The sequence below is a fragment of the Aptenodytes patagonicus genome, chromosome 14 (assembly GCF_965638725.1).
Source record: "Aptenodytes patagonicus chromosome 14, bAptPat1.pri.cur, whole genome shotgun sequence".
NCBI lineage: Eukaryota > Metazoa > Chordata > Aves > Sphenisciformes > Spheniscidae > Aptenodytes > Aptenodytes patagonicus.
Genome location: NC_134962.1, coordinates 8,742,597 through 8,761,361, shown reverse-complemented (window position 1 = coordinate 8,761,361; position 18,765 = coordinate 8,742,597). Strand labels below are relative to the sequence as shown.

The 18,765-nt window shown below is 44.1% G+C and overlaps 1 protein-coding gene across 1 annotated transcript in view; it reads right to left on the bottom strand.

The window, feature by feature from the left end:
- ATP9A (ATPase phospholipid transporting 9A (putative)) overlaps window positions 1–18,556 on the bottom strand; it is a 64,742-nt gene extending 46,186 nt beyond the window's left edge. The window contains exons 1-4 of the mRNA XM_076351653.1: window positions 18,418–18,556; window positions 7,078–7,222; window positions 6,627–6,740; window positions 3,272–3,380 (exon numbers count right to left, since the gene is read on the bottom strand). Of these exons, the coding sequence (XP_076207768.1) occupies window positions 3,272–3,380; window positions 6,627–6,740; window positions 7,078–7,222; window positions 18,418–18,485 (436 nt within the window). The 5' untranslated portion in view covers window positions 18,486–18,556. The remainder of the gene's footprint in view (window positions 1–3,271; window positions 3,381–6,626; window positions 6,741–7,077; window positions 7,223–18,417) is intronic.
- Window positions 18,557–18,765: the final 209 nt, after the last annotated feature.

The following is an 18,765-nucleotide window of genomic DNA, read 5'->3' as shown; positions in this document are numbered from 1 at the left end:
GAAGAGTGCATGAAAAAAGTTTCACATACAGGAGCAAAGCTGCAAATCCAAAATAACCCCCCAGGGGTGGGGAACCAGGCTGGTGGGTGTGCTGGAGCTGGAGAGCTCCCAGCCGGCGGCAGGAGCTGTGCCCGGCCTCACCGCAGCCGCGGCTCTGCACAGGGCGTGAGGAACCGCACACAAAGAGGACAAGAGGATCCCGATTTGGGAAAGCACTTAAATCTATGCTTACTTCTATCCCTGTTCAATACTGCATACAAGCATGTGCTTAAGTCTCCCTGATTTCATTCAGACCTAAGTACACATTTACATCCATGGGGTTGCACTGGGAGGCCAAGGTTGGAGATGGGAAAAACTATTCTCCAGCCACCTTAACTGCATCTTAGTGCAAATACTCAGGAGAAGTACAAATAGCTTGGAGAAAGCTACAGCGCTCTATTAGATGCATTATAGCCAATCTTCAAGACAGCAGTGCTCAGTGTTGAGTCTCACCTAATCCCCCTCCCCTAAAACACTGGCTTCAGAGGTGACACTGTTGTGAAGTTTAAAAAAAAAAATGTATATAGCAACATTTCAGAGGGCTTTTGTGCATCACTACCCTTCTGCACTGCCCCTTTTCAGTACAGGGCTGTGCCAATATGCCAAGCGTGAACAGTGCTATTCAACAAGAAAAAAAAAAAAAAGAAACAGCATGTAAACAGTCCAAGGCAAATCCTACCTGGAGTTTTGTCAGCTACACTGAAAATTAATAGTTAAGATCAGCTGTTCTCAACTTATTTTGATATCTACTGCTTCTACTTCTGACCTGACGAAGGGCTTCCTTGAAAGCTTGCCTACTTTTTCTAACTGTACTAATAGATACAATAAAACAAACCCAACACTCTTCCATCCCCCAGCCATGGTGGCCTCACAAGGTACTTCCCTGCTCCTAGGTGATTCTCAGAGGTGCTAACATTTTAATCAGTGGAAAAGTAGTTGTTCAGGTCTCCTGAAAAGCTTGAGTACTGAGATTCAGTGAGAGGCAGAAAATTACTTTTCTCCCCAAACCACGAGACAGTCACAAATAATTTTCTGTGTTTTTCCTATTCTAAACTATACTGCTAGAGACTCTCATTCTTGTTTCTACACCAAATTCATGTTAAATAGTGGCTTAAGATTTTCAGCTAGTGCCCAGCTGTCAATCCTCCTTGGTTTCTTTCACAAAATTAGAAAAGTTAAAGGACTGGGGGGAGGGAAATCATTCATGGGAAACGTAATAGCAATATGAAAAGAACTAAAGGAGAGGTCAGGCCCCTTATAGATCATTGAATAGAATCCAGAAGGCAACTCTTTTATATCTTTAAATAGATGTAGTACACCCCTCTTGGATGAGGCTTTTGTTGGTTGCCAAGCATTTTAAGTGTTGTAGTAAGAACACGTTATTAAAAGGGGATTTAATATTCAGAAACTCAAACTCCCTAGTTCGGAGTTGCCTCATAATTCCCGGCATGTGAAATATATACAGCCTTAAGCAATTATATTTAAAAAGCAGCCTTACTCTTAAAAGTGCAAGTGTTGAAAGGAGCATATTTTTACTACACCTAGTTCACTGCATCTTAATTCAGGGGTATAAACTTTTATAACAAAGAAACTGGAAATAAAAAAAAAAAGTTGCTTAAATTCAGTTCATTCCCTTTTTAAAAACAAAACCCTGGCCTCACCATCATTGTCATGGTATTAGGAGTAACTCCATAGTGAGGCAGCATTCAATTTTTCAAATGAGAATTAAAATGTCTTTGTTAGGTACGGCACAGCTGTAAACAATGGCCAGAGCCAGGGATCAGACACAGCTGAGCTGCAGCCTGGGCTCACTTACAAACGAGGTCTCCAAACTCCTCACAGTTGGAGGAAGGGGCTAAAGATGATGTATACAAAGAAATACAAGAGAAAGTATTGCCAATATTGAGGAACTACATCAGTCTCTGCTAACAGAAACACACAAAAGATGTGATAACATACCTCACAGCCTCTTTGTTAGCAAAGGACTTCCATGATGTAAGTCCCTGTCTGATACAACCCAGAAAAAAACTATGAAACTCAACTGGCACTGCATGTTCAATAAGTGATGGAACACGTCAGTATGTCAAGCAAGTCACCTTAAATTTAACACATGCACTCACAAGCTCCTTCAGTACACAGAGTACTTGTGCTTAACTATGATTCGCGGTACCTGTGCTGAAAGGGTCCCAGCCCTAGACACTAGAACATAGCCTACCTTCACCCTCGTTAGTTGAATCTACCTCTGCATAACCGTCTTCTGACAGTTTCACAGGCCTAGATGTAATTCTTCTAGTAAAGAGCTTTTGCAAATCATCTGCCTATGTGGATCCTCCTCCTTTTTTTAAGCACACGTTTGTTGTTTCCATTAAAGAACATGAATTGGTAGCTTATAGGAATCCTTCTTGCATGTCTCTCTCTTACTGACAGGGTGAACAAGCAAAAAACACATGCAGGGGGAAGACAGATGCGCTATTACCAAAACTGGAAGAAAACCAAACAACAACAACAAAAAAAAAAAAAACCAAACAACATATCACATCTACTGTAGCTCCATACTTGTTTTCTTCCTACTATGCTGTTTGCTGTATTTGCCTCTCCCTCCCTTCACCCATGCAGCATTACAGAGTGCTTCTCTCACGTCACAGCTTTGCGGGAAGGAAAACACATTTCCCTTCTGAAAACATCTACCTCCACAACCTAGAGCAATTCAGATCCAGTTTCACTTTCTTTGGTGATTCCAATCCACCAAGAAGGCACAATAATTGGGAAAGAAGTTTTGGCCTACACTGAAGTTAGGAGCAAGCAGGGTTTAAACATATTACATCAGCTGCTTGGAAGCTCCTGCGCATGTAAACGCACTGGCTGCCCACTCCCCATGCCTCGAGTCACCAAGATGATGCTCTGAAGTTATCTGAAGCAATTAACACACACACCCCTTGCATTAGCTGTGTATCTCCCTAGGAAACCCTCAGCGAAACCCTCAGCAAAGCCCAGCATCCACCGCAGCCTGGCAAGGAGCCATCCACAAAAAGCCACCCGGACCCCCAAGGCCCCTGCAGCGGCAGGAGCGGCGGCATGGCCGCAAAGCCACGTGCCTGCGAGCCCATAACCCCCTCCCCATTCCTTGAACTCTGCTTCTCTGACTGTCAGCAGCGTTTGATTGAGTTGCAACTCCCGGCACTGCCGCAGCCGTGCCAGGATGCAGCAGGCGCGCTGGAGCCGCCAAGCCGACCTCTTGCTGTGAGCTTGCTGTAGATCTGCGAGTTCACTTCCTTGTCGCGCATGTAACATCTGATCTCCTCCGCGGCCTCTCGGATGACGGTAACAGCAAGCACAAATCCCTAAAAGGAGCATGGAAGGGGGGGGAACAGAATGGATGAAAAGGTCAGCAAAAAAATCACATCTGCCTCTAATAAGAGCAATATTTATCAGTACCAGTGCAAACAATCTGCATTTCCTTATTCTATTTTCTCTCACTAAATCATTATAGGGATATTATGCATTGCTGTCCAGAACTCCCAACAGCAAACCGACAACAGACTTGTCGCTTAAAAAAATTATGGTTGTGATTCTTAGCTTTACTGTGATGCTCTGCCAGTACCTCCCAAGCAAATCTCTGTAAAGTTTATCTGAAGAGTGTAAATAACATATTTCATCTCACTCCACAGGTGAATAACCAAGACTGAGAGGGGTTACACAAAAGTCCAATGTAAGACAGGATCCCTCAAATCTCAGTACTCCCTCCACCACAGAGCCATCAAAGTTACCTCACCTAATCTGGGAGATTTCTTTATATAGAAACCTATATAGAAATTTATACAACCCCTTTTTTTATATATACAGATATATATACTTATATAATGCGTGTGTATTCATGTGTATGTATACACACAGTCAACCTACACAAATAAGCACTCTAAACATATTAATGTGAACTACTCATAGTATAATTACACATTTGTCTGACTAGGGTTTCAGTCCTGCTTTTCTGTGGATATAAGCAGTCATTTCATTTCCTCTTGTCGTGAAGAAAATGCCCACATCACATCCTTCACTATACAAAAAAATAACTAAATTAATGCAAAACAATTCTTTATGGGGCTAGTACCACAAAGTCATTTTTTTGTTAGGCACTATTCAGCTCAGAGTCACTAAACAGTTAAAACACTCCTCATCCATTACAGAAGAAAAATGAACTTTTTACACTCTGTATTCAGGTATTCTCAGGAAAGTCTTGCTGTGGAGCATTGCTAACGCTACCCAACACAATTCAAATTCTCACTTTTTTTTTTTTTTAAACAAAGAAAAATGATGAAGAATGACCTAAGAGCTACTAAGATTGAAGGAGAGCAGTTTCTTTAATTATCAAAATACTGAGGTACACTTTACCTGCCGGCTCTCACAATCCTATAATAAAACTAAATAGTCCCTAATTCTAGTACATACGTAAGCATCTAAATGCATGATCTAGATCAATTAATATCAGTCTTGAAATGCAATGTAGTATGTTTCTGCAGTATTTAAAAGTGCAGACACATGAAGAGACCCAAGGATGGGCATTTACTTTTTAAAAAAATGCCTGTATTCAATCCTGTATTTACAAACGTTGAAAGTAAGAAGCTACTAATACAATATTTTCAGATAAGCATTTCACCCCGCAGTGTTCAGGACCACGACAGTCTGTTTTGCAGCACCGTGGAAGATCTCTCATTCCCATAACCAACAAATCAAGAAAAGAATGAACATTTCTCTTCTATTTATAAGTTGCATTTGTGCTTTTAGCTAGAAATTCCTATCTGCTTTCCAAAATAAAATAAGAAAGCATCAGGTATTTTCAACTTACGTTTCAACTGTTTGAAGAGTCTTCAAATAATCGCCCCAAAATACTCCCACATGTGCCGACTCACTGTGTCATCTCATATGTCATTCCATCCCCAACACTCGTATTAGCAGCCAGTAATGAACAGAGACCTTTCTTATCCTGCTTTCTGGCAGCTCATATGCCAAATTCTAATTGCTCACCTGGCACAGACAAGTCACAACTGCCTATACAAAACCCAGAAAGAGAGATCCTCTGTGTGCATGCATACTTTATTTATAGGACAGGATCTTATGAAACTAGTGTTAGATTCATACAGCAAATGCAATACAGCACACACTCGAGAGAGCATTCAGTGAGATCCAGGCTTTAATACAAACAGAATTTTAGCCGCGATATCCCAAAGCTGGCCCTTCGCTTCTTTCTGGCTTTTACCGGGGATTTCACTGTACTGAAAGTCTAAAAGGCAGGAAAAATTTCCTTTGCCCCTCCTCAGCTCCCTCAATAGAGCCACGAATTTTTACCAGCACCATTTCTCAAATCAGTGCACAAGTAGTGTCTTGGAAAGAGCCCTGTGCTTTTTTAATCAATTTTCAGTTGGGTTTGTGTCATTTCTTCGAAGTAAAAAGGATGTCTATCCTTGGAGATTCTCAAAACTTAGGTAGATGAGTTAACCAACCTAAGTTTAAAGACAGCCCTGCTTTGAGCAGACGGCTGGACCAGATGTCCTTCTGAACCAAAATTACTCTACAATACTACGAGCTGAAGTGCAGCAGGGACGTTATTCACATAGAAAGAGAAGTAATAGTTTTACTGGGATAAAAGAAAAAGATATATAGGTACCTATACTTAAGCATTTAAGCAGTTGTAACTGGCTCATGAAGTGCTTTTTTGAGATTTAAGCAGCCCATTCTATGCAACTATTCCTCTTTCTGTCCTTTGACAGCACTGGAGTTTCTGCTTCAAAACTGATTATTATCGATTTCCTTTGATTGTAGGTGAAACCCATGGCTATCAAAAGAAAAGGGCAAGTAGTTTACAGGAAGGAAAGAGTATCTGCACCTTAAGCAAGTGTGAATATGTCTCTATATATTTATTTTTATACGTGGGAGGTTTGTGGAGGAGTGTTTCTCAGCTTTTTCATTTGTTTTTTACAATGTGGTTAAACTAGGAAGCAGCCTGTTGACCTATCCCAAGGCCACAGGTCAAACTGTTTGGCAGGGGAACATAATTTGCCGTCATTGCGCATATGGCCACTCATTAAGGTCACTTTTGAAAGGCGCCCTTCGGTCCTTCACTGCAGTTGCCAGGCTGGTCTGGGCTCCCGCAAGCGCTGGCCCTTGTGTGACGACCCTGGGAGGGCGCAACACCCCATGCCGACCCTCCAGCACACCCAACGTTCAGATGCAGCCATGAACAACACACACATTGCCAGGGAAATACATTTGCTCTGTTCTCCATTTGTTTTCTCATGTTATTCATGAGGCCCCGCTGCCCTGGCAGTCATCGCGGCCAGTGGAGAGAGCTCTGTGCCTGTTATGATGAACAAGTTGGGGGCAGAGTCCTCTCACATCCTTGTCAAACTTCCACAAAATAAAGGTGAAGGCCAGAACAGGCATCTACACTACAAAATATACAGAGCAGGCCTGAAGAAGTAAGCTCACAAAATGATTTAAGGTACAAACTTAACACCCTAGAGAAAAGGCAGCACAAGGAATTTTGTCAAACACTGAAACTTTCTTGAATAAATAAGCCTTAAATGACCTACCAGAGGAACCCAGTATGTGTAAAGTGCACCAAGCCTCATTTCAACGACAAATTGAGAGCAGGCCAAAAGCAAGAAATAAAGGTTGAAGAAATATTTGAACTGGTTAAACAACACCTAAAAAAAAAAAAAAAAAAAGAAAAAAAGAGGAAGGAGGAGATTAACGGAGTTCAGAAGTTATGCATATTGAACTAACCACCAGAAACATTTTTACATGCTCCTTTAGTGTCTAAGTGCTAACTTAGGGCAGTCTTAAAGTAGTCCTGGACACTCAGGACAGATCCATGTCTGGTTTGCTGCTGCCCTAAGGCAGCCTTTGTAGGAGGCCCACCAAACACAACCCAAACATTCTATTTCCTCCAGCTCCAGGTTCTGCACCTGCCTACTGTAAAACCACTGAAACTGGGGAAAGCATTGGGGCGGGATGATGAAGAGCGACTTTCTTCACACTTACCCCAGGGAGAAATGTAAAAAAGTTGTATTTCTGATTGTTGATCACATTGCGAGGGTATCTCTGGTCTCTCTTCTCCGGATGGCCAAGCCAAACAGTACGAGGCCTTGGGTCTCTCCTCCCACAGCATCTTAAGCACTCACAACACCTATAGAAGGAACATTAATTAATTAATGAATTAATTTTTAACACATTTCTATGACTCACACACACACCCCAGACCCTCTCTGCCAGCCAGGCAGAACAGCTGAGCTTCATCTGTCACCCACCACCTCTCGTCTGTCTATTATCCACTGTATTACGAGCATCTTAAAACCCAGAGCCTGATTTTCTACCAAATACAGACACTAAACCTGCTACAGCCACTGCAGACCTGCCTCGCAGTCCGCCGAGCTATGAGCAAGCATCCCATACAGTGTTGGAGCTGCTACTAAAACATCATGCAACCACGTGTTCAAAGCTGGGCAGGCCTGCGGTAGTGCTAGAAATGTGCCTGCATCAACAAGGGGTGGGGAGGCTCCTCGTTTTGCTTTCAAGAAAACGATGCATGGAGAAGTGTGGACCAAGCTCATCACTACACTGAGTCAGTGCTGGCTGCTGGGAGAGCTTCCACCTCCTGTGAATGGAAGGGCTTCAGGAAGCAAGGAGGTGTGGGGTACAGGCAGAAGGGTCCCCTTGCACTGATCCTGGATTGCAGGTTTTATGCCAGAAAGCTCCCATGAAAAAAAATAGTAACAGGTGCTTTCTATTATTTCTTCTGTTTCCTTGTTGGTGTATGGAAACTCCCTCAAACACAAGGGGGCTTTCCCATTTACAAACTGAACTTAAACAGGAATGCATGTATGTAAAGTGAAAAGAAGAGATGGAGACAGAGGTTCTCCTCCTTCTCTGCAACCTCTACTTCACAGAAATCTATACCTTTTTAACAGAAGGGTTTAATATTTGCATATTTGAATTTTCACATTTTAAAATAGTCTTGCCAAGGAATAATAATCTATAATCCTCTAAAAATGAAACCTTAAGAGCAATCTGAAAATAGATACTAAGTGATTACTGATTTTATTTTTACACAGTATTACAGTCATTAGCTCTGCTTATGTTAATGACAAATTATACGTTAACTACTAATTAATAATACACATTCTCATCGACTGAGAACACGCACTACAGATCCAGCTATACAGTCGCAGTTTGTTACTTTAGCTGTAGTAATTCGCATTTTCAGCTCTTCAGGTGACACTCCCACGGCAGCACCACCACGGAGGCTGCGAGTTTGGGCAGCCCAGACCAACGCCTGGACCCAGCACCACAAACCCGAGCTGCCAGAGAAACGGCTGCAGGGATTTAAGTTCATCCTATTTTCAATCAGATTAGTCCGATATAACCTCTGATCTAAGTTTTTTCCTGCATTTTTGTCTACTTTGTCAGCAGTATCTGTTCTTGTTCCATTAAATATTGTCATGTTTCAGTTATCCAGCACAATTACTTTTTATATCTTGCAATGCCAGTTTTCCAAAAATTGTTCAAAATAAATAAAATATGAACATGCCAGCGTGCTGATTTTTTACTTTTTCAACTCAGGCTTATATTAAAGCCATTTATTTAACATCATTTCTGGCCTTTGCTAAAAGTTACATGAGAATTCAGGAAAGCCACATCAACTTCACTAAAACTGATACGGTTACTAAAGGATTTCCTCTTCTCTCTGGAGGAGATATTTAAAATCCAGGCTACGAGATCTGAGCTAAGCTAGCTCTCTGAGCACTTGCTTAAACCACCGGTACGCAACACCTCACCGAGGGTCCCCTCAGCAGCCCCGGCCCGGCAGGCGCCCTGACCTCTCCCCGCTGCTGTCGGGGAGCTCCGGACTCACCACAGTCAATAAATAAATCCCAGTGATGGCACGTGGTGCCTATATTTGAAATTATCCAAGTTAAAATCTCCTCCAGCACACAGTTGGGTGCCATACATAACAAAACTGTATTCCCCGTTTTGGAAACCATTGCGTTGCCTACAAACTTCAGGCTAGATGCTGCTTTTCTCAACTAAAAGACCCTGGGATGAGGTGACAGGAAACACTTACTCTCTAGAAAAACGTGGAGGATTAACACGTAATTCGTTAAGCAACGGGTAACATCAGAGAACTGCGACTTTCTTTCCACAGGCCGGAGCCCGCCCGCCGCGGCCCCCAGGCCGCCCCAGCCCACCCGCCACCAGCTCGAGGCGCCTCGCGGGGCCTTCACCCTGGCTGCCGCGGCCAGCAAAAACTCAGCTCTCACACGAATTTTAGCGAATAAAACCATGCACTGCTCGATGTAACAAATCCTTACTTGAGGCAATGAATCAAACAGAGCGTCGGTTACTTCGTGGGAGATGCAAGGACTTATCAGCGATCCCTCTTGTACCTTGAAAAAGCCTCTCTGTTCAAAATCGCAGCATTGTATCCTCCCAATCCCCCAAAGGGTTATTTTTCTGTTGTCACTGCTTCTTACTGAAAGCCAATCTCTTCCCAATCCCCCTTGTTCCTTTAAAACCAGCCCTATTGAATTTCATTGACATTTGGGAAAGCCAGTATCAGCCAGATCGATAACCAAAAGCTTCAAAGCTCTTACAAACATCTTTCCAGAAACCACCACTAAGATCTGTTCTTGAATCACAGCATTCTGCGACAAAAGTTCAGTTAAATACACACCTAACTGAAATAAATAACTATTTAAGGAAGTACACAAAGCATTCGGCTCTTGAAGTCACTGTCTTGCCAGAAGATACATGCAGCATGATGAACAGAGTTTACAACTCACCACACAGAAGGTGGTTTCCTACAAAGATACCATTTTTTTGTGTTTTATGCCCTGCTGGATGCAAATAAACAGAAAGAAGTGTTATCAGTTAAGTCAGTTCCTTTGGCAGATGAGAGGAATAAAAATCAACTTTGCTTCCAGGTAAAGAAATGGTGTCGCCATGTGATTCAGTCCTCCATGAGCAGGCATAGACATTAACTTCACAAGGCTGACTTGTGAGATAATTTCTCACAAGCTCTTAAAACTAGACAAAAAGCTTTTTGCATAATCAAATTACTCTGACATTATTATATTTCATGAAGAGTGACAGATGAGCCCTGAAAAGTGGATTTTCTCTAGTCTGTGCTCAAGAACAACCTAAGCCGTAAGCATACAGGTGCCACCCAAACACAGGAGAGAAGGTTTTCTCACTCAAAGCAGCTTTCAGACCAAAATGCTGACAAGATAGCAGAGCACTACATAGCACCCACGCATCGGTACTGCAGGAACATGAAATCACAAGTTTTGGATGGTGCCAAATAGCCTCGTACCAGCTCCGTGCAAGTCAAACTCTCCATTCCAAAACCAGAGTACTTGAAAGGTCCCCCAATTTCAATAACAATCCCACTGCTTTCACCTACATACATTTGCCACTGACCACGTAGAGGTCAGCTTTATCAAAGCCTCTGTAGTTGTCAACTCTGACTTGCAAACTGTTCGTTTGCTGAAGAAGAGAAAATTAGGAGAATGCAGGAAAATCTCACAGGAATAAACAAACACAGTGGGTAATGCGAACAGTTCAAAACCCTGATAGCAATGCACACCTAGATCAAATTACTGGAATAAAATAATTGGAGATGCTTTACTGTTCAAGTATATACAGGAGGCATCGGACTTCCTATAGACTTGCAGCACCGCTACTGCCACCTCTGCTTACCTTTAGACAGGGACATTGCCTGTTATGCTGCATTTGTAACGTTTCTAAGACAACGGACTTCCATCTTTGACTATTCCCTAGGTAGTACCATAGCACCATAATTAACATAAGTACCCTAAATGTAACCCACTTCAAAAAGTTACACTTGCCCCTGAAACTATCAATTTTTGTCAAACCACAAAATTTTTTTCTTGTTAAGAAAAACTAACTAGATGATCTTTCTTCCCCACACGATTGTGTATAATACCCGCATCTGAAAGGCGGTTACCAACATGAGACAAATAGTAAAGTTGGTGTTAAACACTCAAATTCATAAACTTTATTTCAAAAGTATATTTTATTAGCTCGATATCTTTTAATTGCAGTTTTCTTTTGTGTTTGCAGATGAAGACCCAAGACAAATAGTCACTTGTATCCCAAATGTATTTTAATGGAAAATTGTGAAAATGGTGGTATTTGGATCGCAACAGAAAATAGATATGCTCGGGGCGGGGGGAGGAGGAAAAAAGTGGTTTTCCTTCTTTCATGATGGAGAAAACCACACAAGATTAGCCTTGATTCTATGTTTTAATGGCTGTGAATTCAGAATGACCTCTATGATAAGGCTCCAAATAAGAGGTTTTGCCCAAGGGAGCAAACCCGGTGTCCACACACCCGGTTTCATCACAGCGTGCTTCCCAGTTAGAGAGAGAGAGTCAGTCAGTCCTTGTAATCAGACATCTGAAACCAGTTACCTTTGTTTATTTTTTAGGTTTGGCCTCTTCTAGGGATCGTACTCCACAGCAAAAATACCTACACACCTATATCATAATATTTACAATAGGATAAGGCTCAAAGAGGGTACTACTATAATTTAATCTATTTTTCACTTGTGCTGGGAATTGTTTCTACAAAGTAAAATTCACCAATACGCTCCAAAGAACTTTCCAAATACCTGGGCAGATCTTCAAACCAATACCTAAATCTCCAAAGCAGATTTCCAGACATTTTAATAAGTTCAATGACTTATCAGCATTTTTTCTTCATGAATGGCAAATGAACCCCACAAACTAATCAGACCATTTTACCTTTAGAAGAGCGCACTCTGGCCAACTGTTTACATACAATTGCTTTTAGTCTTTTCCAAATTACTATGAATTCACTAGTCTGTGAATGCTAAAACCTAGCACTGCAAAATTGCTTACACTTGTGTGGTTCTAAATGAGACAGCAGCCCCCAATACTGACAGTACCTACAAAGGCAGGGAAGTAGAAGCAATTGCACGGAAGTGAAATTACCCAAAATTTAGCACATGTTCTGCAATCAAAGCCATGACCTCTCGTAGCGTTCCCACCACAAAGATACTTGTTGCTGTAAAAATTTTAATTTACAAATGCTATGTTACTATAAGGTTTGAGGATCAATCTAAAAACAATGCAGTTCCAAGTATAAGCAAGCATGGGAGAATCTGCTGTGTAAAAATAACAGTTTTGTGAAATTCCTGCCTGGCTAGCGTCACAGTTTTCGCAACCCCCTGAATTACAGGGAAAGCAAACTGAAAACCTAATTAGACAAACAAAAGAAAAACTTCCTGCCTAGCGAGTTTTTGAAGGCGATTATCAGTAGTATCAATGCTCAAGTAAAGAATATCCAGCATTTCTACTAAGAAGTCTCCTACACAGTCTTTTAGCATGAGGTTTCTATGCAACATAAAGGAATCTGGGAAAAAAAAAAAAAAAGTCCAGCCAATGAACACAATACTACAACCAGCAATAACAGGAGTCCCATGTTGCAACACTTTAACTGGGGAGGTTTATCTGCGCTCAGGAATCCCATTACATCATTGTCTCGAAGCCTCCTCCAGAACGTGCAGTGCTGAGCAGGGAACTCACACACCTGAAAAATCAGCAAATGCTGATCTTTAGCCCGTATACATTCAAAGATCCCCAAAGGGTTTTTGTTATGAAGGCACCTAGTCAACCCCAGTGCTGGCATTTAACTCTTACCTATTCTGTGACCTTGTTTTTCCCTCTTGCCCCACAAACCACCCAGCAGCTGCCTGTGCTTTGCCGGGCAGGCACAGAGCAGAAGCCCACAACCCAAACCCTGGGCTAGCATGAATGTTAAGCGGCGACGGTTATCTCTGCACACTAATTGCGCAAGTGCCAGTCCATGGCTTGTTGAAATAAGTTAGAAAAGGAGCTTTTGGTAAGAACATAAACATTTCTCAAGCACAGAACCATGTGCTCATTCTTACAGGCAGGTGTTTATCACCTCCCCCCCACCAAGATATTCCATTGCCATAATTTTTTTAAACTTTTCAATGATGTCTTAAACTTCATTAAGAAAGAATACTTTACTAAGCTCATTAGTTCTGCTTTAAAATCCTCTATATGACATCTGTGATCCTTACAAAGCGCTTTACATGAACAGGAGTGCCTGCAATGGCAGACTGTGTTTTAATAGACTAATGGCAGGTTTCATTAACCTACCCAGAGTCTCGTACAGACAGGACAGTTTCACTACCTGAACCCTTTCTGTCTCACATGTGCCGATGTTGCAATGTGAGTAAACACTGGTCTCCACAGCCACTTTTATTACTGCACCAGGCTGCGTTGGCACAACACATGGTGTGACACCGGTGAAAACCCGGCGCTCGCCCGCACTGCATGGCTGCTGCACACTCACAGGAGCCAAAGCAAAAGCCCCCAGTGCTGCCAAGGACTTGTACTGCAAGGAGAGATGGCCACGCTTAGGGTGCAAAGTCCTGGGCCGTGCCACTAAATATCTGACCTGGGATGCCCACGTGCTGGGATGACAAAATACAACTCATGCTGAGAGCAAAAGGGAAAGACGACGCAGAAAGATGGGTGGTGAACCTAACAAGGAACATTTCAGACAGTCTCCTTCTCCCTTTCTTCTCCTCTGGAAACTGAATAATCTTAACCACAAAAAAAGACATTCTGACAAATCCATTCAGTTGGGTACCAGCAACAAAGTACTCTGAGCACATACAAACAAGTACACAAACATGTTTTCAGATTATCCTGGTGCTCATTAAATAAAAAGTCCTTGTGCCTGGGACTATCAGCTTTTTCCAGTTAACTTACTTGTTCCTCCCTGAAAGAATTTTACAGGCATTGCATAGTTCTGTAATCTACTGTTTCTTTGGATACCATCCTTCTTTTGGGTGTCAAGCTTAAAAACCTGGATGATGATGGAAGGGGCTGCTCAGGCCATCACATTACTCCAAAGTTTTCTGCTCAGGGCAAAGTCAGTGTCACTGGAGAAGTCGGCTGTTTCTGGCAGGAGAGAACTATTGGCATTATTAGGAATAATGAAATACTTTCCATCAGGAAATCAGAAGACTACATCCTTGAAAGGGAAAGAAAGATTGTCTAGAAAAACAGCTGAAAGTTTACATAGCTGCTTAGAGATGCTGATAAAATTAGCATGCACTTTCCAGGAATGGGAATCACAAAGTTACAGAAGCGTGAGCAGTTTTCTGTAAAAGTTTAGGAATACACATTCCTAAACATTTCTCCTTCTCTGTTTTGCAACTGAAGCATTGATGAATAATATTGCAATAGCCCCTGAAGTATAGTAAACTAGCAAGTCACTGTACACCATGAACATTTAAAAATTATTATCTTACAGAAAGAACATGAAAAATACATGAAGACAGCTTATATGGGGAAGCTTATACAGCATTGTGTTATTCACATTTTAAATCATAACTTGGCAAAAATAATAATAAAAAACAAACTCACAAATCCCCAAATAAAATCACAACCACTCAAAAGCATCTCCTTCAATGTGAACTGTATCCGAAACTTTGAGTCCTGTAAGTGATGTGACCCTTAATCTGCGCAGGGATCTACATGAATGGGGAGGTGGTGAAAAGCACAAAGGTCTACTGTGTGCTTCACTTGGGGTGATACTTGTTTACAGAAACGCATTCTTAGTGATGATGTAAGAAGCAGTAATATAACAGATTGACTGTCAGATGCCAGATTAACAGCCATTACCAAGAAGCAGGTTTTATTTATAAATGCAGCATGTTTGACGGAGAAGTATTAGAGAGAGCAAATGAAAAATGCTTCCATAAGCATTTTTCATGTAAAACAAACCTAATGGAAAGAAAAAGTGTCACACTTGTCTAATACTGGGGTAGTATTTGTCAAATTAGTGCTGAAGTTCATCAACATATTTAATCACTTCTACAACAAGCGCATTTCTCAGACGATGTTTCTATGTTTCTCACAGGCTGTGCTGTTAAGTCCTTGGCACCTTTAATATACAAACCAACCTTCCACATTTCATTATTTTAAAAGCATATAAAGAATTTTCCATTGATAAAAAACCAGAGCCATGCACAACCACCTAGGCTTTTTATGCACCTCCACATGATTCAAACACTCCCCTGTTTCAGACTGTGTGACGGCGCAGCTGGGGTGGCTCAGGAAGGGGCCAGGAACGCTGCTATTCCTGCAGCCCACCTCTGCCCATCCGCCAAGTGCCGTTGTGCAAAACAGCTCTTCTGTGGGAAACCAGCCCAGCTCTGCACGCGCCGAGGCACACCCACACGCAGGCAGACGGAGGGCAGGAGTTCCCATCTCTCTCTGTTGACTTTGAAATGGAATTTGCCATTTTAAATAGAGCCAAGAGTACACACACACATACAATGGAATGGCCGCATGAAATGTTACTGTAAAGCTCCTCCTTCCCCGTCTCATTCCCCATTCTTCCCCCCACATTTCTGGATCAAAGCCTTTCTACATTGCAGAGGCAGCATGAGCACAGCAGTTTGCCAGTTTCAAAAAAACGCCTTGCAGGATTGTGGACTGAGACTATAAGCTATTTAGGGAAAAACTTGTGTCATGCACTGAACGGAGCATCTGGGGTGCTTCAGGAACTTGCAGCTCCCTTCCCAGCAGAGCTCAGCCCCTAGGAAGCTCAGACTCACTTGCCATCCCACTAACAGTCCTGCTGCAGCTAATGCTGTCCTTCCCTCCTAATTGGCACATATCTCATAGTGGTTTTCAGAGTGCTGCAAAGCATTTGGAAGAATATGGCTGAATTCAAGGCATACAGAATTTAGAGCTTAGCCCTTGCAGCAAGGAAGATCCACATTAAAGTTATGCTCAGGAACAGATAATGACTTCTCCCACTGGTTTATTAAGCACATGGTTTCTCTTCAACACAGATCTCAGCTGTCTGTGCCATCATTCATCTCTGCAAGGCTACTGTGCAAGTTCCTTCCTGGCTTCTCTTCAAAGTATGGTAGAGACTGAGGCTGTAATGAAAGCCTTGCTTGGATGACACCTGCCCTTTGCTGCCTACATGAGAATTAGGCATTTCTTGCTTTTTTGTTAACATACACGAAGATTTCTATGAAGCCATTCAGTACACGAACAGAAATCTGTTCCCCACTCCAGAAGACCACACTGACAAAAATCTCTGTCTGAGAACTTGCCCCCACTGGTGGGGGGAAACTCCCACAGTAGAAATTGCAGTCAGGGCTATGCTAAGGTGAAGTCTTTCGAGACTTGTTATCCTTGGGTTTTCATATGTATTAAGGAAGATGACTTGGAAGCGTTTTTGTTTGGGTTTTTCTCAGAGGGAACAGAAGAAAGGTGGTCTTGATTATGGCTTAGGATTCCCAGGACTCCATCCTGGATGTGACACCAGGGACCCTCCCTGACTTGCTGGCTGATTTCTCCTTCAGTTTATAATACTGTTTTGGATTTGCTGGACTTCAATGCTTTGTTATCCACACTATCATTCGATCAAATTACTAACATATCACAGGCTACTTATCAGTAAAACAAGAGTTCCCAATATATGATAAGTCCCATCCCCAGAGTTACCGTACCAAGTAGAAATCCCAAATCCACGTTATTCAGACTGCTATTGAGAAAAATCCTAAGCAATCTTCCTTCACAACTTCTTGCTGCCAAAATTTCTTGCTAACACAGGAAACATCATCTCTATGACTGCTAATCAGGTAGAGTCCACGACCAACGAACCATAGCTCAGGTTAGAGGAGGGCAATTTCTGTTAGACACTACTAACCACATCGTAATCCCCAAGAGGGTCTTGGTGGAAATTAGAGAACTTTAGGAAAAGAAATCATTCAAGAAGCTTTGAGAAATTTCTCAGGCCTCCACCTCTCTCTGATCCCTTCCAATCACGTCACCAAATTTAATGCCATGGTGGCTGCACCTTGTGGAACTTGCCCAGTGATGCATGTGACACAGGCGCTGGGGAATTATTTGCTGCATCACACACACCTCCCAGCTCAGTATCAACTGGCATGGATATTGCTACATGAATTATTAGAAACAATGTTGATTGTAAGGAATAATTCTAATAATGAATAAACTATGTAGAACAATTTCAGTTAGAGGAATCTGAATCAAAACTATCAACCAAAAATGTAACAAACGAGGGAAAAAGTATCAATTTCCTCTTGTTCTAACAGTCAGGATTTCCTTTGATATTTTGGTTTATTTTGCTAATATCACTCACCATATTTTAAAAAACAAATTATCCAGGGACAAATGAAGCACTGCAATAACTGACAGCCAGGTAACTTGGATACCCTGTACACCCCACTGTGTACGAACCAACCTGTCTGGATAGTAGTGCAATTTCCTACCAAAATAGTATTAAAGGATCATTTTTCTTATTTAACTTCCTGCATGGGAATATCAGGATAAATATATACATACATCTCCTTTAGGAACACATCCCACACTCAGGATATTGCAACATCCCACACTACGGATATTGTATTGCTTTAACTGATACAGTTGAACAGAGCCTTCTGCATTTAGACAGAGACCTTTGCTACAGAGCTACAAGCACCGTTTCTGGTCCAACGCTACCCCTCAGCAAAGGCCGAGCGCTCGCCCGAGCACCACCCTGCAATTCTCCAGCCCCGCGCCAAGCGCAACAGCGGGGCTGACAAACAGGACCAACAGCAGGGCTGGTGCCAGGCAGCCGGTGACACAACCGCCTCTCGCCCGGGCCAGCCCGGCCATTCCAGCGGCGCCCACGGGCGTTTGCTGCCCCACTTCTCCGGGCCGGGCTCGGCGTCCATCAGCCGCGCTCGCTGCTGCTCAGGCACCGCTTTGTCTGGAGGGCTCTAATGGAGAAGGCGATGAGGATAAGGGCCGGCCGGGCTGATTTTTCCCCACGCAAGGGGCTGCCAACTGGCGGCTGATGGCTGGCCCCGCTCTCCCCACACCCGGCGCCCCCGGCCGCAGCGCAGCACCGCCCGCCGGGATCCTGCCCTCCGCCCGGGCGTGCCACGGCAATGGCGTCAGGAACAACCTGTCAGCGCCTGCCTGCCTGCCTGCCCCCCCCCCCCTCCTTCTCCTCCTCCTCTCCCTCCTCCTCCCGGGCTCGGACCGCGGCCGCGCAGCGCAGGGCGACGCGGCTCCCGCCTGCCCTCCGCTGCGTTTCCGCGCCCCGCCTGCCCCGGGCATCCCGCAAAGGCCCCCGAGAGGGGGCCCCGCCGCCGCCCCGAGGCGAGGGGGCCGGGAGTCGCGCCGTCCGCCCGTCTCCCGCAACACAGGCGGCGGCCGGGCGAGGAGCGGGGCCCCGGGCCCGCGGGAGCCGCCGCCCCGCGGAGCAGCTCACCCGCTGCGGTGTTTGCTGTCCATCCGCTTCTTCTGCCGGACCGGCTGCAGCGGGATGTTGTCGGTCATGGCCGCGGCTGCCGGGGCGGAGCGGGGCGGGATGCGCTTCCCAGCAGCGCCTCGGCCCGGCCCGCCGCCGTCTGGCGGCGCCGCCGAGGGGGCCGGGCTCGGCGCCGCCGGGCTCCCAGCACGCAGGTGCCGCGCCCGCTCCGCCCGCCCCGGTGCGCTCCGCCCTCCCGGCCCGGTTCGTTTCTCGCCTCCCGCCCCGGTCCGCACCTCCCTGCTCCGCCTGCCTGCCCGGGAGCGCCCGGCCCGATTCGGCCCCGCGGCGTCCGCTCCGCCCCGGGCA